The sequence below is a fragment of the Centruroides sculpturatus genome, unplaced genomic scaffold (genome assembly GCF_000671375.1).
Source record: "Centruroides sculpturatus isolate CEXI.00-Female unplaced genomic scaffold, Cexi_2.0 scaffold172, whole genome shotgun sequence".
NCBI lineage: Eukaryota > Metazoa > Arthropoda > Arachnida > Scorpiones > Buthidae > Centruroides > Centruroides sculpturatus.
Genome location: NW_019385305.1, coordinates 271,640 through 297,330, shown reverse-complemented (window position 1 = coordinate 297,330; position 25,691 = coordinate 271,640). Strand labels below are relative to the sequence as shown.

Below are 25,691 nucleotides of genomic sequence, written 5' to 3'. Positions count from 1 at the left end.
ATATTTTAAAAATACAATATGCCCAAAACTTATTTAACTGTATTTCGCTAACAATCTAGCTAAATTGCGTAAAATTAGACAATTAAATTAAGTGAAAAATATCTAGTTTTTATAAACAATTTTCTTTCTTTAGCCTTTACAAGTAATTTTATAAACAAATTTATTCGTTTGGCTTTTCAACAGTTTAGCCTTTGTAACAGTTAACTGACTTTTAATCAGCCCGCGTATATAATCTGTACGTTTTTATATAGAAAATAAATTTATTTAAAATTTTAATAACATATTTTTTAAAAAAATATATTAAGAAATGCATTAATATCTTAAAAATCTTATAAGAAATTAATTAAAAGTTTCGAGCCATGAAAGAGGGATTAAAGTCTCCATATTAGTAAACCGCAGAGGAAATGGTATTAAGAAAAATCGGGAAAAGAATTAATTCAGAATTAAAAAAAAAAAGGTTCAGAAAGATGTAAGGAGGATGGTGGAAAAAATGTCTGGTGCTATCTCAAGGGAAAATCTAATTTTTTGATCTATCAATACAGTTAATGCGGATTATTAAACCAGCTTAATTTAATATAAAAGAAAATTCAGGCCAATTATAGACTTGATTATCATGTTCTCGTGTTTCTCAAAATATTATTATTATTATTTTTAAATCTATATTTATTAAAACTAGAAGAATAATATACAATGTGAAATATTTTGAATAAAGTATTGCTTGGCGCTCGTTTTTTGAGGATGAAATATATAAAATAAATAAAATTTTAATGTTATTTCTTGAAAAATAAACAGGATATATCAGGATATATATTATTCTGAAGGACATACTTTATATAAAATGTCTATCGCTTCCATTCTGCCATGGTTTATCGAAGCTGTAGGTATTATTCTATTGAAAATATGTGTATTAGAAATGCAATGATATATATTTTAAAAANGATTTTTACAAAATAAAGTATTGAATATTTATTATAATATATTTTATAATATTATTTTGCTATTTATTGCAAAAGTAATAACAAAATTTCGGGAATAACAAGTTATACAAATTATACTCTATAAAGATATTTTCGGTAGTGTGATATAATAAAACCGTACAAGTTTCTGATTGTGTTTTATTGCTGTTTTTCTTTATAACAAGTTAGCACTGGAATCACTTTTATGTAACTGTTTAATTAGTAAAATAAAAATAAAAATTTTCATTCCCTTCCACCAGATGGCAATAGATATTTAAAGTTAAAAATTAACATTTAATGAATTAATGTTTTGTTTTTAATTACATTAATATGCAATTTTAACTTATGAAAATAAATGTATCAAAAGCATAATGAATCTATTCTTTAAAATAAATTATGTAAATTATTAAAATTTTATAACATGTAAAAACTTTTAATTGAATTTCAAAACAAATAAAACAAATTCTTATAAAAACGTAATATAAATTTTAAAAATATAAATAATGAAATTCTGAAACTCAAAAATTTAATATTTTTAAACAGTCTGTCATTAAGAAAATCGAGACAACGCGAGATCTCGTCACACGTGTTTCGCGAGAATTGAGCAAACGAATTTTTTATTATTATTTTTTAATATTAAAATTTGTAAGCATTATACAAAAATTCAGTTAATAATTAATATTTTAAAATATTTCAAAATCAATAATTTTAAGACATCAGTTACTTTCGATCAACATAAATATTTAAAAAATTCAATGCTGCCAACCAAAAACCTCTTTTGATCCAGCAATTTCTTTTTAATAAAACAGATGTTTTCGGCTTATTTTATCAGAAAAAAATACTTTTAAAATTTACTTAAAAATATTCTATACTATAGATTATTCACATTTGACGTCACAAATATTTTCTAAATTTGAGAAATTAATTAATAATTTAAATGACAGCGGAAATATTTTTAAACAAATAATAATTATATCATGTATATTAACGCTTGTTTAATATTTAAAATACTCAATTATTAACAAATGACGCAGCGGGTAAATTTTTTGAATCGAACCAATAATAGCAAAGAAAATATTTTGAATTTTTAAAAGTACACCAATTATATTCGACGCGTTCTAAAATTGTTTCCTATTAAATGATTTGAAAAAAAAAAAAAAACGAAATGGACGTATTTGAACTACAAGACGATATTAACACGTCTAGTATTTGGAAATCTCATTTGAATTTAGAAGAGAGAATTGCTATGGCTAATTCTTTAGAAGTAATAAAAGGGAAGAAAAATTTTCAGCTGGTTCAATTTTGGGGGAAAATTATTGGTAAGAATGCCACTTATTATATCCTTATAGGAAGAGGTGAAGATATTTTATTAGATAAAAGCTTTTATTACAGGTAAGTCATTGTATGTATGACTTAAAAACTTGTCGTATACTTTCTACCTTAACATCAATTTTTTTCCTGGTTACAGTTTTGATTGTTTGAACTGGAACGATTTACCTATTGCTAACAATACGTTTGATATAAATCTGATCAATTCTACTTTCGTCGGAGATCCTTCTTATATTTATAAAATCGATTCGAATCAGTCGGAGAGAGAAGTCAAAGATGAAGATGCAGAAGAAGATAAAGATATAAAAAATTCGGTAGAAACTTTAATAAAATACGTTCTTTATAAGATTTATAATAAGATATAAGCAAATAATTTAAATTTCTTTATTTGTATTGCTTGGTGAAAAATCCAAATCGCTCTCCTTAGTGGCGCATCTTCCTAAGGGCAATTTCACGGGACCCCATGAAATTGACAAATTAATCTTTTATAAGAAACTATTTCTACCAAAAAATACCCTCGAAGAAAAATACCTGAAGTCAATACTGTGCTGTACATGAGGCCCCCAATTCAAATTTGCCTGGGCTTGAAAGTATAACGCGCTACTGTCTCTGGGGCCTTGTCTTGGGTAGGCGTGAAAGAATTTAGGCATATTTATTAGTGAAGATATGTTTTTACTCTATCGGTGGAAAAAATGCTAAGAATAAATATTAACACTTACGAAGGAACATGTTATGATTTAGTTATAGATCATTGCGTATTGAAAATCATTTTACAGAATTAATTTCTCTCGGTTCACAACGATTCATAACAATATGGTTATGAATCCGTGTTTCTGCATAAGTAACCTATTATCAATATTTTCCCTTTAATATTTTTTTCCGCGATGGAGTAAAGACATATGTTTACCTATTCATCTAAAACTTCTTAAGAAATTGTATTGTTAGATTCAGAAGGGGGAAAAATATCAGTTTTAAATTAAAAATAAAATATTTTGTATTTGGGTAATATACATAGAAGTGTATTTGTTTATTGTTTTATCTATTTTCTTTATTTATTTGTCTGGAAACAAGTAGTATTTTCAAAAATACACTTCACTATTTTATTTGTTTTTATGTGAACTTTTACAAAATATTTTATCATTGTTAACGATTTGGATTAGATAAGTTTGTATAGTCTTTTTATAAACTTACAGACTGTATATTAATACACACACACACAAATATATACAGAATATATGCATGTGTATTTGTTAATTTTGTATAGATATAGATGGTTCAAAAGTCAATTAATCATTATAAAAACTAAATTTCTCTTTTATTTAAATACTTTATTACTTTAGTTAATAAACCATGTCTTACTCAATTCACATATTAGAATGGTTTAACAAATTATAATACTTTTTTAAAACACTTTGATAGGTTTTTTTCTACACTTCTACGGTTAACTGACTTTGAGCCACTCTGTATGTTTGTGTAAGTAATTCTATGTGGGTGCTTACCTACATATAAAATGTTTTAACTTCATCAAAATCCATAGGAGAGCATTTGATGTTCATAATTTAATATATTATAAATATAATAAAAAGGAAACTTAATTGAAAGATTAAATTGTCATCTTAGTTTTTTTTTCTATAAAAATCCAGAAATAATTTAAGGCATTCCTCTAAAGTTCTAAATATTTTCAAAACATTTTTTAGGAAAAATAATGGTTATTGAAGAAGGATAAATAATAAAATAATAATAATTTTCACTTTTGTCATCTGTTAAACTATAGTGATTGTGTCAAATAATGGTTTAAAGCATATATATTATGATTGTATTTGTTCTAACATCTAGATCAAAATTGCTGATAAATGCTCTACATATAGAATTTAGAAAAATAATAATAAAATGAAAAAAATGGCTCTGGTTAGATGTGAGGTTTTGAAATTATTAATGGGACAACTGGTTGTTACATGGTGTCTGGAGCTAGTTTTACACTATAACTAGTCACTCTGGCTGAATTTTAATGCTTTACTTTATTCTGAATACATGCTAATGATAATTTTAAATTATATATTTATATATTAAGTTATATTTATAATTATAATAATTATTTAAAAGTGTTTATTATTAATACGTTAATAAATTTAGAAGCGTATTCTGTTAATCAAATAGAATTTTAAGATTTTAATGAAATTTATTTACTGAATCTCCGATAACGGCTACCTCTAAATGGCGGCCATTTTTCCAGAAACATATAAAGTAATCTCTAAAGAATGGCCACCTGCGAACAACGGCCATTTTTTTTTATGTCGCCTTCAAGGCCATTATTCAGAAGTTCGACTGTATTAAAAAAATATCTGTATCTGTCAATAATAAAATTGTATTCTTAAAATTGATATTCATTTGATTAAAACTTTAGAAATGTCAAATTTAATTAATACGAAAATTTATTTTATTAAATTTATATATATACATATACATATATATACAAATAATAACGCCTGATTCATTGGGCCGTAAGTTAGTTAATTAAATATACAGATATTACGTAACTTGAACTAAAGATAGGGCCATTAATTCGCCATCCGGCATTATCATTTGATTATCAATAAATAATTCGGGCTTGGTTTATATATAAATACATTGTATACACTATACAGTAAAATACAGCACAGTACAATACAAAAATTTATTATATCAATATGTACAGTACAAAACAATACTATATAAGCCATTTACTATATAACGCATATAGTAAATGGATTAACCCATTTATATAATAATCTACACTAGAAAATGCGAATTAAAATCTTAAAATAATTAAATTAGGATCAATCTTAATTAATTAATTATTTAATTCTTTACGCCGAGAAGATTAATTTCTCCTCTCTTCAACTTTTAAGATTTATTTTTCAATTTTTGTATTAGTAAAACTTAAATATTTGTGTTGTACTTGTACGTACACTTAATTGACATTTTATATTCTTGTATTAATTCTGTTTGGTTTTGTATTTAGTTCTGTTCTTAAACAGAACAATAACTTTGTTCTTTCGCTGTGAGACACTTGAGGTGTTTATAAAGTGAAAATGTCAGCAAGTATTTAAAATGAATTATTGTAACACTAAGTTAATTGTTCTCTTACATACTATCTATTGTTTCGATGTCCTGTTAAAAACCAAGACTAAATAATATTAACTGTTAGAATTATATAGAAAATTCTTCCCGAAACATAATTTATTCCTGTAAATTTAACAAATGGGTTATAGTGATAAATTAGTCATTCACTTCTATGTTTCGAAAGTAAGATAGTTCCTTTCCAGAGCAATTTATGTATCACAAAGAATTGTATTAATTTTCACGATGTCTTTGAACTTATAAAGAAAAGACTTTCAGTTTTTTCTAAAATATATTTTTCTGATTTTGTCTCTTTTTATTCTCGGATTTTATGAAGTTTTCCTTATTATTTCGTGAATTTAATTATAACTTTTAATTGTAAGATGGTGTAGACTGGATCGAAAGTGTTTGCGTGTAATAAAGTTATAAGCTGGCGAGACGATATTAATTTTTATTTTGTAAGGATCAATCCACGAGGAACTGCAGATTCTTCATTGACACATACACACAAAAAAGCATTGTTTTTAAAAACATGATGATTTATCAGACCGTCCTCAATACCGGCTGGTACGTGTTAATTTAATAAATGGTACCTGTACTTATAATTATTCAAATATTTTTGAGTTAGCCCCTTTCGATTTTTCTGGATCTGTCACTGTTATTTTGTAAATTTTAATTTTATCAATAATTTCATATAGTTTTTTCATAAATACTAAAGCAGTGATTCAAACTTCTAGTCCTCTATTAACAAAATGGCATCCTTCTAGATTGAAGAAAGATTCTCGTTATGTAGGCCTTCTGCATTCTATTGTATCTTTCAAAAAACCCGTTTTATTTATTGCCAACTTCATTTCCATTACAATAAACCTCCGTGTTATTTAATTATCCGATTAATATCAGTTACGTTAACAAGGTTGTAGTTAATGACTATCAGGCTATTGTCATTGTAGAATCATAAGTTCAACAAAGAAATTCTAGTTCTACCGGAAATGTGGAGAAGTAGAATTTTACATTAAATTCAATAAAGTTTTCTTGTCTTTTTTTTTTGTCAATTTAGATGTACGAAGAAGAAAGAATTGCAGAAGTAGTTGCAATGATAGAAGACGAGGTAGCTATAGCGCCCATTGGTGCTTACATTCAAACAGTGGATGGCACAGTCAAATCGAATCCTTCTTTTTCTGGTCTTTCTAAACATATGGCCATTCGTGCATCGTCTTACGTTCATCTACGTAAGCCTGCCTCATCTTGGACCGGACGACTATGGAAGAATTTAGAATTCCTTCAACCAATTACAGAAGATATCATATCTGGTTAGTAGACTGTAACTTTATACATCTCCATAATCGCGATTATAAATATAGCCTTACGACTAATTAAAATTGCAATATCTAGATCAGTGGATGGTTCGTCTAACACCGAATCATAGCTCCATAATGATCATGAATTACCTTTGGCCCGGTATGGTTTTCTATCATAAAATTCAAACTAAGTCCTTCTCACAGTTGTATATAGGAGACGGGAGACGAAACAATGATTTGCAATTCATGTTCTGAGCTTCGATATTATTATGCTTTGAATAAAACATGTTTAGAATATAAATAAATAATTTATAATTTAAAATGTATTCGATTTATGGCTCCAAGTGGACCTTGCGTTTTAAGTGTACTGATTTATTATTTCTGTTAAAGAAAGAGAGAAAAATGAGTAAATATTTTAATTTATTTTACTAAGTATCAACAATATCGTTGTTCATCAGAAACATATTTAAAGCAAATATATATATTTTTTTGTTCGACATTTATTTTTAGGAACATTTAATAAAGAATTGGCTTTTTTATTATTTACACTTGAGCTGCAGCAATGGCTCCATTCGCTGAAGAGGGACTAAGAAACGGACTTGTAACTGTTGTTACTTCAACAACGGCTTCAGGTACTTGAAGATGAGCACTGCATTGTCCGACAGTCATAGGCTGTTGATGTTGAGGCGTCACACACAAACGAATATTGGAAGCGTAACTCGTAACTGCTGCACCGTTAGGAGAATGCTTCTGTAGAGTCCTGCTTAATTTTGGTAATAAATCGTCTAATATTTTAAGAAACGCCGCGCGAAATTCGGCATTTCTAAAACCGTAGATCCACGGATCTACTGCACTGTTAGATAGGAGTAAAAGTCCTAAAAAGAATGTTGCGTGTATACCAATATCTCCTATCAGTATGCAAACGTTAAACGGGCACCATAACAGCAAAAATAGTCCTACTGTGACTGCTAGTGTCCTTCCGTAACGAGCTTCGCCACTCCCCGTAGATTGACTTTGCCTAAACGATACTTCTACCGAAAATATTGCACGGGCGTGAGAACGAGCTATCACATAGACGTAACCGTAACATCCCACGATGACGAGAGTACATGGCGCAAATAGAAAACAAAATAGAAAGATACGCACTTTATAAGAAATCACATTGAAGGAGCAGCGAGCAGCAAGTTGATCTTGCCAGTGCCAGGCCACAATTGGGACGGAAGCGGTTAGTAACGAGTAAATCCAAAACGCGCTAACGTATCTTCCCACACTCCTATGCGTTATAATGTTGTTGTAACGTAGCGGAGATGCCAAAGACGTGTAACGATCCACTGCAACGGCAGTTATACTCAACAGTGACACACTGCATAGAAGAATGAGAACACAATACGGGAAGACGCACAGAAGATCACCGATTTCTTCGTCTTTGGATATTTCAAAGTAAAGTCCAAAAGGTAAACATAAGCCAACACCTAAATCTGCAGAAGCTAGAGACAACAAGAAATAATTACTGGGATTTCGTAGGCGTTTGAACTTGTGGATTGCCACGATTAACAATGCGTTGCTGCAGATGATAAGCGGTGACAGAACGAAGACCAGTAAGGCCGCTGTCGTTACGTATCCCAAAGAATCCCACGGACCGGCGGGTGATAAAATGGCATCGACTGTCGAAGAGTCATCACTGATATTACGAATTGAGGGCGAGTCGCTAATATTTCCTGTTGTCATTTCTGTAAAGAAAACGAACAGAATTTAAATTTTCTCATCCTTGGGTGGGGTGAATGCGAACAACTAATGACACATACGGTATACATATATATAAGTTACACACCATTTCTTTATTCAGGAAATTATAATATAGGTCTGTGACCCATATCAAAATAGGCCTAATGAATTCCAGTTTTCTCGGCTTTTTATCTCCATTTTAGACAATTAATTATTATTTATTTGTTTTAAAATAAAGAATTCTTATTAAATTACGTGTTTATTAAATTAAAAAGCGATTTAAAAAATAATAATAAAAGGAGGAAGATTTTTTGATCTTTTCCTGCTTAACAGTAGGATAACAAATATTGTTTTCGAAAGTTTTCCCGTAAACAATGCAAATCATTATTATTAGTGAAACGAGGTGATCGTTCGTATTTTACAAAATAGTGACCTTAATAGCCAATCGTTTTGGATATTCATAGAAATTATCGAAGCGGGCTGAGTGACCACAGACACAAGTGAAAAGTAGGTCAAAGCCGCCTTTCGGTAGCCAACAAGAGTCGATTGCATCACAATACCACGAGGAAAAAAATAATAAAAAAACAAAGAAAAATTCTTCTTCTCCTTTGCACGGCTTTATTACTTTATTTAAAAAAGAATCCGCAGCTTTATTATGAAGTTTGTTATAGAAACTAAACTTATCCGGACTCTTACATTTTCGAATTGGGTCGGTGCTGCGTAAGAGAAAGATTTGGGACGTGCGACTAGAGCTTTAGTTAAAATGACTTTTACGACCTTGTTTCCTGAGGAAGACAGTAACTAAAATCCTGTCACCATTAACTCCATACGTAAAATCGGGTAATATACCGTATTAAAAGAGTTATCCGGACATTAAATCGCGACTTTTTCCGAATTCGATACTAATCTTTCGAAGGAGGAAAAAAAAAAAATATAAGTAACTTCGAAGGAAAATTTCATTTGAAAGAAAAGATTATATCGAACGCCTAGTGGCACTTACGGAAAATCGATAGAAAGTTCGAAACGAAAGATTTTCTGCATCGTTGAATACTGCAGCAAAAATCACTTGTCTCATACGTCAGATGAGGAATTTCGGGGATATGCGCGGTTGCACTTTGTCGCGCTCCATTCTAAGACACGTATCAGTTTACCCTCTTCTACAACACCAACTGTAACCTTACGACTAGATTGCTACCGACGGCACTTTATGTACTGTACGTTTTATCAGTACGGCAGCATCCCTCAATAAAGAAAACATCATCTTCTCTTATAACAAAGAAATAATAAATTCCCAGTTTTAGTGGATAACTCAGCAACCTTTACAGACTACTCGAGTTTGAAGGGTATGTCGAATTTACTAAAACGTATCGCTTTCAGCTAAGATAAACTGCAGTAATAACCACTTTTGTTCCGGCTCGAGCATTAATTTTGTCAGTTGTCATCGTAGTTAAGGATCGATAAGGGGTTCTTTTAAACAATTTAATTACGGGCGGCGCCAGAGACAGAAGTGCATAATATAAACTTTTCTTCCATGCGTAACACGAGTCTCCGTAGACGTGACTTCAGAAAAAAAAATTTAACACGAACAACAAAGTTATTTTCGTGGTCGTTCGGTGCCGCTTGCGCAAAACGACCTCCAGAAAATGGCTGCAATTGTTAATGATTAAGCTAAACAGTGCAAGAAGCTGTGTACAACATTGTGTATCACGTTAGGGAAGGTGTCCGAATGAGATCGATAGAACACGACCTCCAGACTCAGTGACTCCACAATGGTCACAAGCTTCAAAATACGATCGATTATAGAAGAAATCCATCTTTTCTACTTCCGTACTAAACAAATTCCTCTACTGCTTCGAAACTTTGTTTTTTTTTTTTTCTGTTTAAGGTCTCGAACGACATAGGGCGGTCACGGACTGAAGCCATTGAAACCTTCCTTGTCCCATATCCTATAACGGTTTTTATTCCACGACCCTGCAGGATCTTCATATAAAATGTAAAGAAAAACGGTCATTGATTTCTGTAGTGTTTACCGTGATTAATTAATCGAAACTTTATTTTTAATCAATGTTTTACATCCTTGACACGTCACCTTGAAGGGTTTGATAAAAGGTGCTGCATTCCTTTTGTGGAGTTCAGAGCGTCCACAGATTTCCTAATCAGTTTAAAGCGTTACATTAACCTCCTTTCATCTACAGGCAACTCCACCTGTAAATGAAATGTTGGAATTTTAATTTAATTCGATTTCCCAAATGAAATTTTTTTTCTTCTTTTGAATTAAAACAGGAAATCGAATGATGCTTAACGACTATTGACATATGTGTAACCTCTAAGAAGACATAATATAAAAATTTTTAAGAGCACTTAACTCTAAGAATTTAGATGAAAGGATTATTAATTTTTGACGGATTAATTTTTTCCTATTACCTTCATTACGTTACTCGGTAACAAAGTTTCATTAGCATGAATCCTTCTATGAAGGTAATTCTTCTTTAAACAGGATTTCTATGTTGTTTTTGGTCAAGGATATTCGTTTAATTTCCTCTTTTTTTGGCAGATAGGAAGCGGGTTTATATAAAAATATTCAAGTTATATATATTAAATGATTTTATTTTTATTTTTCTCTTTTCTTAACGCATCGTATGTTACGACCTACACTTTTTTTTAATCGTAACTTTTTTTAATGCTCCAACAAATTCCCATTACTTAAAATTTCTCCAGGTTATATTCGTCAGAGTTCAGCTATTAGAAAGTACTTTGCATCTATTTTTAAATGATAATTCCCGGCTTAGAAATTACTGCTTAAATAATCACGCCTGAAATTACTTTAAAAAGTATCTCAAATATTTACTGATTTATCTAAAATATTCGTTATAAGGAATATGAAACGAGTGTTAACCTACCCTTCCCCCTAAATTCATCTTCCCCTACTGACCAAGATTAAAATTAAATCGTAATAAATATAATCTAAAATTATATTTATTCTAGTTTAATTCTAAACATTAGGACTAGACACATAAGCCAACAATATAACAGGCCCTAAGCTTAAAAAGTTGCAGCTTAGGCCCTTTAAACTTATCAGTATTTTGAGAGTAGGAAAGGGCCTCATATGTTAATTTTAGTATCACAAGTCTAAATCCGACCCCAAAAAACTTGTTCAAATAAAACTATAAATACTTCTAAATTTTATGATATTTTATAAAAATCTGCATTTCCAAAATCAACTATGCATCTACAATTTATAATATCAGTATGTACTGTACAGTACATAATGTACGTAATTATAGAAGGCCTTTCTATGAAGGGCCCAACTGTAAACATTTTTTTGATTTTTTAATATATTGGAAGCCTCAAAAAAGAATATATGAATACTGTATTTCAAAGGCCTGTTTATAGTTTCAACTATTCTAAGTATGATTGTAAATATAGTCAAACCTCAATATAGTGTTATATAAAATAGCGTCATCCTTGTAAAACGCCAATTCCATAAATATTAAATAGAGAACCTTTTATCATCTGTGAATTACTAAATGTTTTATTTTTCATTGCATATGACACCGTTATGTTTTTTGCGCATATACAGTACAGTTTACGTCAGCATGTATCGTATGACGTATATCACTCCGTCATCTAATTACATATGTACGCGCGAAATTCAAATGTTTTAAATTTAAACCGCCTAACTGACATTCTTTTAAAGTTATCCTACAACCCAACGTTTTGCTTTACCATTGAAACCCATTGAATTTTTAAATTCTCAAAATCGTTTGAATTAATTGGATTAAAGTTATTGTAAATGTTACATTTATTAATTTTATAACGTAACATTTATTCCAGTCATTCTCAAGCATCTCGTAAATTATATATATAGAAATAAATTTAATAATGATTGATTAGATAAAATAGAATATTATAAAAGTTGATTGAATGTCTGTGACGTAATAGACTTTAATAAGAATTGCTCGCAGACGGAAGTAAGTAGTGTGCATTTCGATCTACAAATCTTATTGTATATCACTGGCACTTTTAACATAAAAAATGCACATTTCAGGCCTTTTAGCGTGCATAGAGCAGTGCATACATTTGGCATGTAACGTGCATAAAGCAGTGCGTTTTTATGTGCTTATGTATGTGCATGTGCATACATTTCGATTTTAAACGCATATAAATCCGGTCCTTACTCGTTACCCATTACTATACATAATTCATATTACCAGTTTTTTTAGAGATACTTCAGTTTAGCACCATATTCGAAGTAGTGCCAATTTATAAGGTGCTAAACCGAAGTTTGTACTTTAATGTTCATCGTGTAAAGTGTAAACAGTAGATCCAATAGTCTAACAATGTCTAACGTAACTTAATACTACATTTTAACAGAAGATCAAGTATTCTCTGTGTAATGTCATTCCACGTTATATATTGCAAAATATAATGCGTATAATATTACTTTTCGACTAAATATTCGAAGATAGAACGTAATAAAGTAAATTTTAAAAAATAACAGTAATCTAGTCAAGAATTCGAGTGTTTCCGAGTTTATTTTCACTCAAAAACTGTAAAATAATACATCGAAGTGGCGTACTTTCACGAAAAAATCAATTCTAATTCCAACAAACTAATGGAGTTTCAAGGTGAATTAAAAAATAAAAATAAAGTAACTAACCGCAACTGTAAGGAAATTAATGGTGTTAATGCTACAGCATCAATATCAATAATGTTATTGTAGGCAGCGCCTTCTTGTATAATTAATAGGAAAGTTAAAAAAAGATGGCAAACATCATTCTTATTCATTGCTGAATGAAGAAGGGAAGCGATTTGCATCTATAAAAACGATAATTATTTATAAAAACAAATCGAAAGAAATAAAGAATTAAAATATTCCTGTGTATTTTATTATAAAAAAGACAATTAAAATAAGATAATTTAATCAGAGAAGCAACAAATTGTAATTGTTACACTGGAGATTTTTTCGCTCTTACTTCCAGTGTAAAGTCTAAATCAATAGTCTCTTACTAAAAATAAACTGTAAAAATTAAAGCTTCTATATAAAAATTAAATAATTTAAATGATTTTACTGTAAATTATTATTAATTTTTAATAGAATTCTATTATTTTTCAGTGTCTTTTTAAATACAAATCGATGGGACAGGTTTGAGCATAAGCTAAACAAGCCTCACGTCGTATCTACACCTTAGGACCTCAAATTTTTATATATATAATTATTTGGTACAGGGGAAGGGCCTGTTATATATTATATAATAGGCCCTTCCCTTGTTATATAACATAGGGCCATAACAAGTCTAAGTTCTCAATTGAACATAGCTGAAATGGAAGAAGGAAAAAAAAAAACGCTCAAAAAATTTGAATTTTAAAGATTTATTAATTAATTAAAATTAATGGAAAGTTAAAAATTAATTAATTTATAGTAATATATTTAATTGGCGTAATTTATTAATTAAAAAAAAATAGAAGTTTCATTCACCGTATTGCGTTTTAAACGCGAAACTTCAAATCGAAAACAAAGAAAAACGCGCTAAAAGATTGAAATTTTGAGTAATTTATTAAATAAAATTGATTAAAAATAGAGTTTTACATTAAATAATTTAAATTAAACTGAAATATGACAAAAATGTATTTTTTAAAGCAGAAATTCCACTTCCTACGTTGAATTTTACATATTAAAGATCAAACTGGAAGATAAAAAAAACGCTCGTAAACCGAACTTTCAAGAATTTAATGTATAAAAATAAAAGCATTTTAAACGATAAAAAAACAGTAAATAATTTAAATTACACGTAAATATAACAATAATTTATCTTTGTATAAAATTTCTTCTTATTTTACAAGATAAAAATTAAATCTGTGTGAATTTTCTTACAATTCATGTGACTGTCGCATGTGTTACATTACTCCTACTTCATTTTCCTATATAACTAAACATATATATATATATATACTGTATATAAATATAAAATACCTACTTTTCCTTTTAAGTTATCGATAGCATTGAACTGTATTTATTTTTTCTATATTTTGTTTTTTAGCATTAAAGCAAATATATTCTGACACATTCTCCACGACAAAATTTACTTAATTATATTTAAGGAATTTAGGGAAATAAACAGTAAACATGTATACATTTTCCCCTTATTTTTTAAGCCAGAACAATGCCGTACTTAGCCTATTTACGAACCAGCTCGGTAAAATCTAATTTATTTCCACTAAATTACCTTTTAAGTCTATAATTTATTCGAGTTTCTTATCCTCGTCGCGAGTTATTGCATTATAGAACAATAAGAAAAATATATTATTTTATTATTATTTTTTAAGAAAATGAGAAAAAATTGTCTAGTTTATTCGTAAAATTAGAGATTTACTCGCTTTAATTCGACTTAAAAAAGTGTCTTCACGCATCGCAACTAGGTTATCCCACATTAAAATCGCGCTGTAAACATGAATTCTGCAGATATTTTTACAGTAAAAACGTTGTTTACGGTAAAGAAAAACGCTTTATAAAATATATTTAATTATATAAAGTCAAAGATCGTTGCACTTTGGAAGAATAAATATTATTTTACGAGTTACAAAATTTGTTTTTCCTATAAAAATTCCCCTCACTAAAAACTTAGACGTATACAAAACAATTACGTTTACTTTCTTTATAAACAATTAAGTTCAAGAATTCATTTTTTTTTATTATTATTTTTCTGCAAGTTTAAGAGACGTACTTGAAAAATTACAACATATCAAACCAAAATCTACTTGACCCGTATCGAGATGCACTGATTATTCTTCCTTATCTCGTAGATTTTAAAAAGAATAAAATAAAATAGACTTTTATAAAGTAATTTAATCTAAAAATGTTCTAGAATAAGATAATGATCTATTTTTAATCCTTACTTTTTTCTAAATTTAGCGAATATAACTGTTTATAAACACCGAAAGGTCAACCTTGAACCAAAGATTAAGCTTAAGATTAAGATCCAAACAGTAAATTAACTATTTAAAAAGCTTTAAATTATATAAATCCGTTTTATAAGGGGAAAGAAATTGGCTTTATCTACCGAAAAAGTTCATCACCAGCAGAATTTTTCCTTTCTATCGTCGATATATCTTTTACGTTTAAGGCCTTTGTACCCGATTTATATATAAAATAATAATAAAAAAATTTATCATAAATCTACTAAACACGTTATATAAAAAGGATAAAACATTTCTAGGTCAGCTTATAGAAAAATATTTTTAAAAAATTACCTGGGTGACAACTAGATCCCCGTAACACTTTTCAAATTCGTATAATCTGAATGTTCCACTTTCGGTGAGTTATAAAAAATATTCATAATTTTTCTATGCTTCATAACTTCACATTCAAAACTTCACTTAAGTCGGTGGCACATCGTCCCGTTTCGTGGTGTGTCGAGTGCAGACTGATAGAAATGCCGGACGAGATCCCGTGTAGGCTATACACTACACGCCTGTCATTGGTGGATTCGAATCACGTGCCAAAAGGGGACGTTACGTATTGGACGTCACACTTCATTCAGACGTTGTGTCGGTGATGTAGTGAAACGTCCGAGACTGTTTGTGGAAGTTAACTAAAGGAAATTTTCTTTTGTACGCTTCGTTGGTAGAATTAAACAGAAGGGGTGAATGGCTGATGTGGTTTAAGGGGGCAATGCCCCTTGTAAGTTTTACTTTCGTTCTTTTTTTTTTCTTTCTGTGTCTTTCTTTTCTTTCTACATTCGTCTGTATTACTGTCACCTACCGTACCATAACTCTATTTATGGATTTTGAAATTAGAAATTAATATGAATAGGCTGTCGTAAACTGCTACTTATTGCATTCATTTGTGAGGTCGAATACGTCACAGATCGTCTGAGCTTCTATATTTAGTAACGAGTAGACTATATTTATATATTTTTTTTCTTTCTTCTATTTTAGTTTCTGTGTGATCGTCAATTGGTACCGATCGTATGGAAGAGGATTCACGCATCGTCGCTTGATAGGTACCATTTAATAATCGATCAAATAAAAAAAAAACAATGAAAGTGATTATTAACGTCCACGACTCGATTGAAGTGGGGTGTTTATTGATGACGTAAGAAACAATAGCGAAAGCGCTCGTCGTAACTTATTGAATTGGCCTGTTCTAAAGACGGCACCGGTTCAAGGTCGTAAGATTCTCTTCGCGGTAAAATTTATAAGATGATTTAAAAATTTTCATTCCTCTTTACCGGTCATCCTCTAAATATTTTAATTTTATCTTTTGTTTACGATGATAAGAGGCATAATCTGTTCGAATTTTAAAGCGAAACTTTCCCTCGGAGGGCCATTGGTCTATATTTAGCTCGTACGAGTTTTGGAAGTCACGCGAGTTGCGTAACACTCCCGTCCCGCAAGTCACGTGATTAATGAAGCTCTATTCACACTCGACGATTGATAAATGGTATCAGTTAATGACCTTTCAAGCTTTAATATAGTTAAGAGAAGCTCTAAATATTGATAGATCTGTACGATAATGAAATACGTTTAAGATCTCACGATTTTTATAAATATAAGGCATTTCTTTTAATATTTTTATAAGTAAATGTAAACAACTTGTAGTAGATTTGCATGCTTATGAACAGGCGTTTAAACTATATGTAAGAGGCCTTCCCTCTTCATCAAATAAACTGAAAAGAGTCAGGCACCGAGTTGCAGCATCGTAGAATGAGGCCCTAACTGCACCTTAGTAGCGCGAGGTCCTAAGTTTCAGCTTTATTGAATGAGGCCCTGAACTGTAGTTTTATAGATCGAGAGTTTAAATTGAAGCTTCGAAGAATGAGGTCCTAAGTTGTTGTTTGGGACGAGAGGTTTTAAGAGGTAGCTTGTGGAACTTTTACGTGTAAATCCGTCCCTACTTAAGAGATGTGCTTTTACAGATAAAAAGTGAACGTGCAAACACTTCCAGACGATTTATCCAAAATTTACAGGCTAAAATCGAACATATTTGAACCGAAAATCAAAGAGAAAGTTGACAACAACGATAAAACAGATTTTTCCCCAAAGCAACGACCAAGATTGCGTGACTCATTCCCGTAATACACGAGCAGGGAACCTTCACCCCTTCATCCACGAAAATTTTCTGAAGTGCACACAAACATATCAGTATATTAAGTGCACTGACTGAGATATAACATAGATAACGACTGTGTTACGAGTTACGTGATTTATATATATACATTGTGGTTAGTGAAAATAAGGAAAATACGCCGCAAATAAAGAAAATAATNAATAATTTAATTTAATTTCGCTTAAAAATTTAAGCATGCTTCTGCTAGTAATTAAATAAATTAAGAATGTTAAATAATTGAAAGGATTTAACAAATATTATATGATTACAAGTTAATTAACAAATTGTAATTTTATAAAACAAATCGAATTATTTGCACCGATCTCATTTGAATATTTGTCATTAGCTTTCTTGATAAACTGTCAAGATAAGATCGATCACGGTGAAGTAAGTGAGGACTGATCGATTTTTAACTTTGTTAGAATTAAACAGAGATATGACTGCCATTTTTCTATTTAGCCAACAAATCCTTAAAAAATAATAATAAAAGAAATAAAATAAAAAAGAGAAGAGGAAAAAGAAACGAAAAAAGTCTTAATTACCATAAAACTGTTCATTTTTTAAATTACGTGTTTATTAAATTAAAAAGCGATTTAAAAAATAATAATAAAAGGAGGAAGATTTTTTGATCTTTTCCTGCTTAACAGTAGGATAACAAATATTGTTTTCGAAAGTTTTCCCGTAAACAATGCAAATCATTATTATTAGTGAAACGAGGTGATCGTTCGTATTTTACAAAATAGTGACCTTAATAGCCAATCGTTTTGGATATTCATAGAAATTATCGAAGCGGGCTGAGTGACCACAGACACAAGTGAAAAGTAGGTCAAAGCCGCCTTTCGGTAGCCAACAAGAGTCGATTGCATCACAATACCACGAGGAAAAAAATAATAAAAAAACAAAGAAAAATTCTTCTTCCCCTTTGCACGGCTTTATTACTTTATTTAAAAAAGAATCCGCAGCTTTATTATGAAGTTTGTTATAGAAACTAAACTTATCCGGACTCTTACATTTTCGAATTGGGTCGGTGCTGCGTAAGAGAAAGATTTGGGACGTGCGACTAGAGCTTTAGTTAAAATGACTTTTACGACCTTGTTTCCTGAGGAAGACAGTAACTAAAATCCTGTCACCATTAACTCCATACGTAAAATCGGGTAATATACCGTATTAAAAGAGTTATCCGGACATTAAATCGCGACTTTTTCCGAATTCGATACTAATCTTTCGAAGGAGGAAAAAAAAAATATAAGTAACTTCGAAGGAAAATTTCATTTGAAAGAAAAGATTATATCGAACGCCTAGTGGCACTTACGGAAAATCGATAGAAAGTTCGAAACGAAAGATTTTCTGCATCGTTGAATACTGCAGCAAAAATCACTTGTCTCATACGTCAGATGAGGAATTTCGGGGATATGCGCGGTTGCACTTTGTCGCGCGCCATTCTAAGACACGTATCAGTTTACCCTCTTCTACAACACCAACTGTAACCTTACGACTAGATTGCTACCGATGGCACTTTATGTACTGTACGTTTTATCAGTACGGCAGCATCCCTCAATAAAGAAAACATCATCTTCTCTTATAACAAAGAAATAATAAATTCCCAGTTTTAGTGGATAACTCAGCAACCTTTACAGACTACTCGAGTTTGAAGGGTATGTCGAATTTACTAAAACGTATCGCTTTCAGCTAAGATAAACTGCAGTAATAACCACTTTTGTTCCGGCTCGAGCATTAATTTTGTCAGTTGTCATCGTAGTTAAGGATCGATAAGGGGTTCTTTTAAACAATTTAATTACGGGCGGCGCCAGAGACAGAAGTGCATAATATAAACTTTTCTTCCACGCGTAACACGAGTCTCCGTAGACGTGACTTCAGAAAAAAAAATTTAACACGAACAACAAAGTTATTTTCGTGGTCGTTCGGTGCCGCTTGCGCAAAACGACCTCCAGAAAATGGCTGCAATTGTTAATGATTAAGCTAAACAGTGCAAGAAGCTGTGTACAACATTGTGTATCACGTTAGGGAAGGTGTCCGAATGAGATCGATAGAACACGACCTCCAGACTCAGTGACTCCACAATGGTCACAAGCTTCAAAATACGATCGATTATAGAAGAAATCCATCTTTTCTACTTCCGTACTAAACAAATTCCTCTACTGCTTCGAAACTTTGTTTTTTTTTTTTTCTGTTTAAGGTCTCGAACGACATAGGGCGGTCACGGACTGAAGCCATTGAAACCTTCCTTGTCCCATATCCTATAACGGTTTTTATTCCACGACCCTGCAGGATCTTCATATAAAATGTAAAGAAAAACGGTCATTGATTTCTGTAGTGTTTACCGTGATTAATTAATCGAAACTTTATTTTTAATCAATGTTTTACATCCTTGACACGTCACCTTGAAGGGTTTGATAAAAGGTGCTGCATTCCTTTTGTGGAGTTCAGAGCGTCCACAGATTTCCTAATCAGTTTAAAGCGTTACATTAACCTCCTTTCATCTACAGGCAACTCCACCTGTAAATGAAATGTTGGAATTTTAATTTAATTCGATTTCCCAAATGAAATTTTTTTTCTTCTTTTGAATTAAAACAGGAAATCGAATGATGCTTAACGACTATTGACATATGTGTAACCTCTAAGAAGACATAATATAAAAATTTTTAAGAGCACTTAACTCTAAGAATTTAGATGAAAGGATTATTAATTTTTGACGGATTAATTTTTTCCTATTACCTTCATTACGTTACTCGGTAACAAAGTTTCATTAGCATGAATCCTTCTATGAAGGTAATTCTTCTTTAAACAGGATTTCTATGTTGTTTTTGGTCAAGGATATTCGTTTAATTTCCTCTTTTTTTGGCAGATAGGAAGCGGGTTTATATAAAAATATTCGAGTTATATATATTAAATGATTTTATTTTTATTTTTCTCTTTTCTTAACGCATCGTATGTTACGACCTACACGTTTTTTTTTATCGTAACTTTTTTTAATGCTCCAACAAATTCCCATTACTTAAAATTTCTCCAGGTTATATTCGTCAGAGTTCAGCTATTAGAAAGTACTTTGCATCTATTTTTAAATGATAATTCCCGGCTTAGAAATTACTGCTTAAATAATCACGCCTGAAATTACTTTAAAAAGTATCTCAAATATTTACTGATTTATCTAAAATATTCGTTATAAGGAATATGAAACGAGTGTTAACCTACCCTTCCCCCTAAATTCATCTTCCCCTACTGACCAAGATTAAAATTAAATCGTAATAAATATAATCTAAAATTATATTTATTCTAGTTTAATTCTAAACATTAGGACTAGACACATAAGCCAACAATATAACAGGCCCTAAGCTTAAAAAGTTGCAGCTTAGGCCCTTTAAACTTATCAGTATTTTGAGAGTAGGAAAGGGCCTCATATGTTAATTTTAGTATCACAAGTCTAAATCCGACCCCAAAAAACTTGTTCAAATAAAACTATAAATACTTCTAAATTTTATGATATTTTATAAAAATCTGCATTTCCAAAATCAACTATGCATCTACAATTTATAATATCAGTATGTACTGTACAGTACATAATGTACGTAATTATAGAAGGCCTTTCTATGAAGGGCCCAACTGTAAACATTTTTTTGATTTTTTAATATATTGGAAGCCTCAAAAAAGAATATATGAATACTGTATTTCAAAGGCCTGTTTATAGTTTCAACTATTCTAAGTATGATTGTAAATATAGTCAAACCTCAATATAGTGTTATATAAAATAGCGTCATCCTTGTAAAACGCCAATTCCATAAATATTAAATAGAGAACCTTTTATCATCTGTGAATTACTAAATGTTTTATTTTTCATTGCATATGACACCGTTATGTTTTTTGCGCATATACAGTACAGTTTACGTCAGCATGTATCGTATGACGTATATCACTCCGTCATCTAATTACATATGTACGCGCGAAATTCAAATGTTTTAAATTTAAACCGCCTAACTGACATTCTTTTAAAGTTATCCTACAACCCAACGTTTTGCTTTACCATTGAAACCCATTGAATTTTTAAATTCTCAAAATCGTTTGAATTAATTGGATTAAAGTTATTGTAAATGTTACATTTATTAATTTTATAACGTAACATTTATTCCAGTCATTCTCAAGCATCTCGTAAATTATATATATAGAAATAAATTTAATAATGATTGATTAGATAAAATAGAATATTATAAAAGTTGATTGAATGTCTGTGACGTAATAGACTTTAATAAGAATTGCTCGCAGACGGAAGTAAGTAGTGTGCATTTCGATCTACAAATCTTATTGTATATCACTGGCACTTTTAACATAAAAAATGCACATTTCAGGCCTTTTAGCGTGCATAGAGCAGTGCATACATTTGGCATGTAACGTGCATAAAGCAGTGCGTTTTTATGTGCTTATGTATGTGCATGTGCATACATTTCGATTTTAAACGCATATAAATCCGGTCCTTACTCGTTACCCATTACTATACATAATTCATATTACCAGTTTTTTTAGAGATACTTCAGTTTAGCACCATATTCGAAGTAGTGCCAATTTATAAGGTGCTAAACCGAAGTTTGTACTTTAATGTTCATCGTGTAAAGTGTAAACAGTAGATCCAATAGTCTAACAATGTCTAACGTAACTTAATACTACATTTTAACAGAAGATCAAGTATTCTCTGTGTAATGTCATTCCACGTTATATATTGCAAAATATAATGCGTATAATATTACTTTTCGACTAAATATTCGAAGATAGAACGTAATAAAGTAAATTTTAAAAAATAACAGTAATCTAGTCAAGAATTCGAGTGTTTCCGAGTTTATTTTCACTCAAAAACTGTAAAATAATACATCGAAGTGGCGTACTTTCACGAAAAAATCAATTCTAATTCCAACAAACTAATGGAGTTTCAAGGTGAATTAAAAAATAAAAATAAAGTAACTAACCGCAACTGTAAGGAAATTAATGGTGTTAATGCTACAGCATCAATATCAATAATGTTATTGTAGGCAGCGCCTTCTTGTATAATTAATAGGAAAGTTAAAAAAAGATGGCAAACATCATTCTTATTCATTGCTGAATGAAGAAGGGAAGCGATTTGCATCTATAAAAACGATAATTATTTATAAAAACAAATCGAAAGAAATAAAGAATTAAAATATTCCTGTGTATTTTATTATAAAAAAGACAATTAAAATAAGATAATTTAATCAGAGAAGCAACAAATTGTAATTGTTACACTGGAGATTTTTTCGCTCTTACTTCCAGTGTAAAGTCTAAATCAATAGTCTCTTACTAAAAATAAACTGTAAAAATTAAAGCTTCTATATAAAAATTAAATAATTTAAATGATTTTACTGTAAATTATTATTAATTTTTAATAGAATTCTATTATTTTTCAGTGTCTTTTTAAATACAAATCGATGGGACAGGTTTGAGCATAAGCTAAACAAGCCTCACGTCGTATCTACACCTTAGGACCTCAAATTTTTATATATATAATTATTTGGTACAGGGGAAGGGCCTGTTATATATTATATAATAGGCCCTTCCCTTGTTATATAACATAGGGCCATAACAAGTCTAAGTTCTCAATTGAACATAGCTGAAATGGAAGAAGGAAAAAAAAAAACGCTCAAAAAATTTGAATTTTAAAGATTTATTAATTAATTAAAATTAATGGAAAGTTAAAAATTAATTAATTTATAGTAATATATTTAATTGGCGTAATTTATTAATTAAAAAAAAATAGAAGTTTCATTCACCGTATTGCGTTTTAAACGCGAAACTTCAAATCGAAAACAAAGAAAAACGCGCTAAAAGATTGAAATTTTGAGTAATTTATTAAATAAAATTGATTAAAAATAGAGTTTTACATTAAATAATTTAAATTAAACTGAAATATGACAAAAATGTATTTTTTAAAGCAGAAATTCCACTTCCTACGTTGAATTTTACATATTAAAGATCAAACTGGAAGATAAAAAAAACGCTCGTAAACCGAACTTTCAAGAATTTAATGTATAAAAATAAAAGCATTTTAAACGATAAAAAAACAGTAAATAATTTAAATTACACGTAAATATAACAATAATTTATCTTTGTATAAAATTTCTTCTTATTTTACAAGATAAAAATTAAATCTGTGTGAATTTTCTTACAATTCATGTGACTGTCGCATGTGTTACATTACTCCTACTTCATTTTCCTATATAACTAAACATATATATATATATATACTGTATATAAATATAAAATACCTACTTTTCCTTTTAAGTTATCGATAGCATTGAACTGTATTTATTTTTTCTATATTTTGTTTTTTAGCATTAAAGCAAATATATTCTGACACATTCTCCACGACAAAATTTACTTAATTATATTTAAGGAATTTAGGGAAATAAACAGTAAACATGTATACATTTTCCCCTTATTTTTTAAGCCAGAACAATGCCGTACTTAGCCTATTTACGAACCAGCTCGGTAAAATCTAATTTATTTCCACTAAATTACCTTTTAAGTCTATAATTTATTCGAGTTTCTTATCCTCGTCGCGAGTTATTGCATTATAGAACAATAAGAAAAATATATTATTTTATTATTATTTTTTAAGAAAATGAGAAAAAATTGTCTAGTTTATTCGTAAAATTAGAGATTTACTCGCTTTAATTCGACTTAAAAAAGTGTCTTCACGCATCGCAACTAGGTTATCCCACATTAAAATCGCGCTGTAAACATGAATTCTGCAGATATTTTTACAGTAAAAACGTTGTTTACGGTAAAGAAAAACGCTTTATAAAATATATTTAATTATATAAAGTCAAAGATCGTTGCACTTTGGAAGAATAAATATTATTTTACGAGTTACAAAATTTGTTTTTCCTATAAAAATTCCCCTCACTAAAAACTTAGACGTATACAAAACAATTACGTTTACTTTCTTTATAAACAATTAAGTTCAAGAATTCATTTTTTTTTATTATTATTTTTCTGCAAGTTTAAGAGACGTACTTGAAAAATTACAACATATCAAACCAAAATCTACTTGACCCGTATCGAGATGCACTGATTATTCTTCCTTATCTCGTAGATTTAAAAAGAATAAAATAAAATAGACTTTTATAAAGTAATTTAATCTAAAAATGTTCTAGAATAAGATAATGATCTATTTTTAATCCTTACTTTTTTCTAAATTTAGCGAATATAACTGTTTATAAACACCGAAAGGTCAACCTTGAACCAAAGATTAAGCTTAAGATTAAGATCCAAACAGTAAATTAACTATTTAAAAAGCTTTAAATTATATAAATCCGTTTTATAAGGGGAAAGAAATTGGCTTTATCTACCGAAAAAGTTCATCACCGGCAGAATTTTTCCTTTCTATCGTCGATATATCTTTTACGTTTAAGGCCTTTGTACCCGATTTATATATAAAATAATAATAAAAAAATTTATCATAAATCTACTAAACACGTTATATAAAAAGGATAAAACATTTCTAGGTCAGCTTATAGAAAAATATTTTTAAAAAATTACCTGGGTGACAACTAGATCCCCGTAACACTTTTCAAATTCGTATAATCTGAATGTTCCACTTTCGGTGAGTTATAAAAAATATTCATAATTTTTCTATGCTTCATAACTTCACATTCAAAACTTCACTTAAGTCGGTGGCACATCGTCCCGTTTCGTGGTGTGTCGAGTGCAGACTGATAGAAATGCCGGACGAGATCCCGTGTAGGCTATACACTACACGCCTGTCATTGGTGGATTCGAATCACGTGCCAAAAGGGGACGTTACGTATTGGACGTCACACTTCATTCAGACGTTGTGTCGGTGATGTAGTGAAACGTCCGAGACTGTTTGTGGAAGTTAACTAAAGGAAATTTTCTTTTGTACGCTTCGTTGGTAGAATTAAACAGAAGGGGTGAATGGCTGATGTGGTTTAAGGGGGCAATGCCCCTTGTAAGTTTTACTTTCGTTCTTTTTTTTTCTTTCTGTGTCTTTCTTTTCTTTCTACATTCGTCTGTATTACTGTCACCTACCGTACCATAACTCTATTTATGGATTTTGAAATTAGAAATTAATATGAATAGGCTGTCGTAAACTGCTACTTATTGCATTCATTTGTGAGGTCGAATACGTCA

General features: G+C 30.0%; 2 protein-coding genes across 4 annotated transcripts; one reads left to right on the top strand and one right to left on the bottom strand.

Moving 5' to 3' along the window:
• Positions 1-2,040: 2,040 nt before the first annotated feature.
• On the top strand, positions 2,041-7,004 carry LOC111637423 (radial spoke head protein 9 homolog). The gene is made up of 4 exons (XM_023382911.1): positions 2,041-2,348; positions 2,425-2,599; positions 6,442-6,694; positions 6,777-7,004. The coding sequence occupies exons 1-4, from the start codon at positions 2,122-2,124 to the stop codon at positions 6,935-6,937; spliced, it is 816 nt and encodes a 271-aa protein (XP_023238679.1). The 5' UTR covers positions 2,041-2,121; the 3' UTR covers positions 6,938-7,004.
• Positions 7,005-7,135: 131 nt separating this feature from the next.
• LOC111637422 (adenosine receptor A2b-like) lies at positions 7,136-16,044 on the bottom strand. 3 transcript variants are annotated; one of them, XM_023382908.1, is made up of 2 exons: positions 15,659-16,044; positions 7,136-8,412 (listed from the first exon to the last, which is right to left on the bottom strand). In XM_023382908.1, the coding sequence occupies exon 2, from the start codon at positions 8,408-8,410 to the stop codon at positions 7,226-7,228; it is 1,185 nt and encodes a 394-aa protein (XP_023238676.1). In that variant the 5' UTR covers positions 8,411-8,412; positions 15,659-16,044; the 3' UTR covers positions 7,136-7,225. The 3 variants fall into 3 exon arrangements, with proteins under 3 accessions (XP_023238676.1, XP_023238678.1, XP_023238677.1); XM_023382910.1 differs by lacking the exon at positions 15,659-16,044 and adding an exon at positions 8,488-8,917; XM_023382909.1 differs by lacking the exon at positions 15,659-16,044 and adding an exon at positions 8,514-8,917.
• Between the last annotated feature and the right edge of the window lie 9,647 nt (positions 16,045-25,691).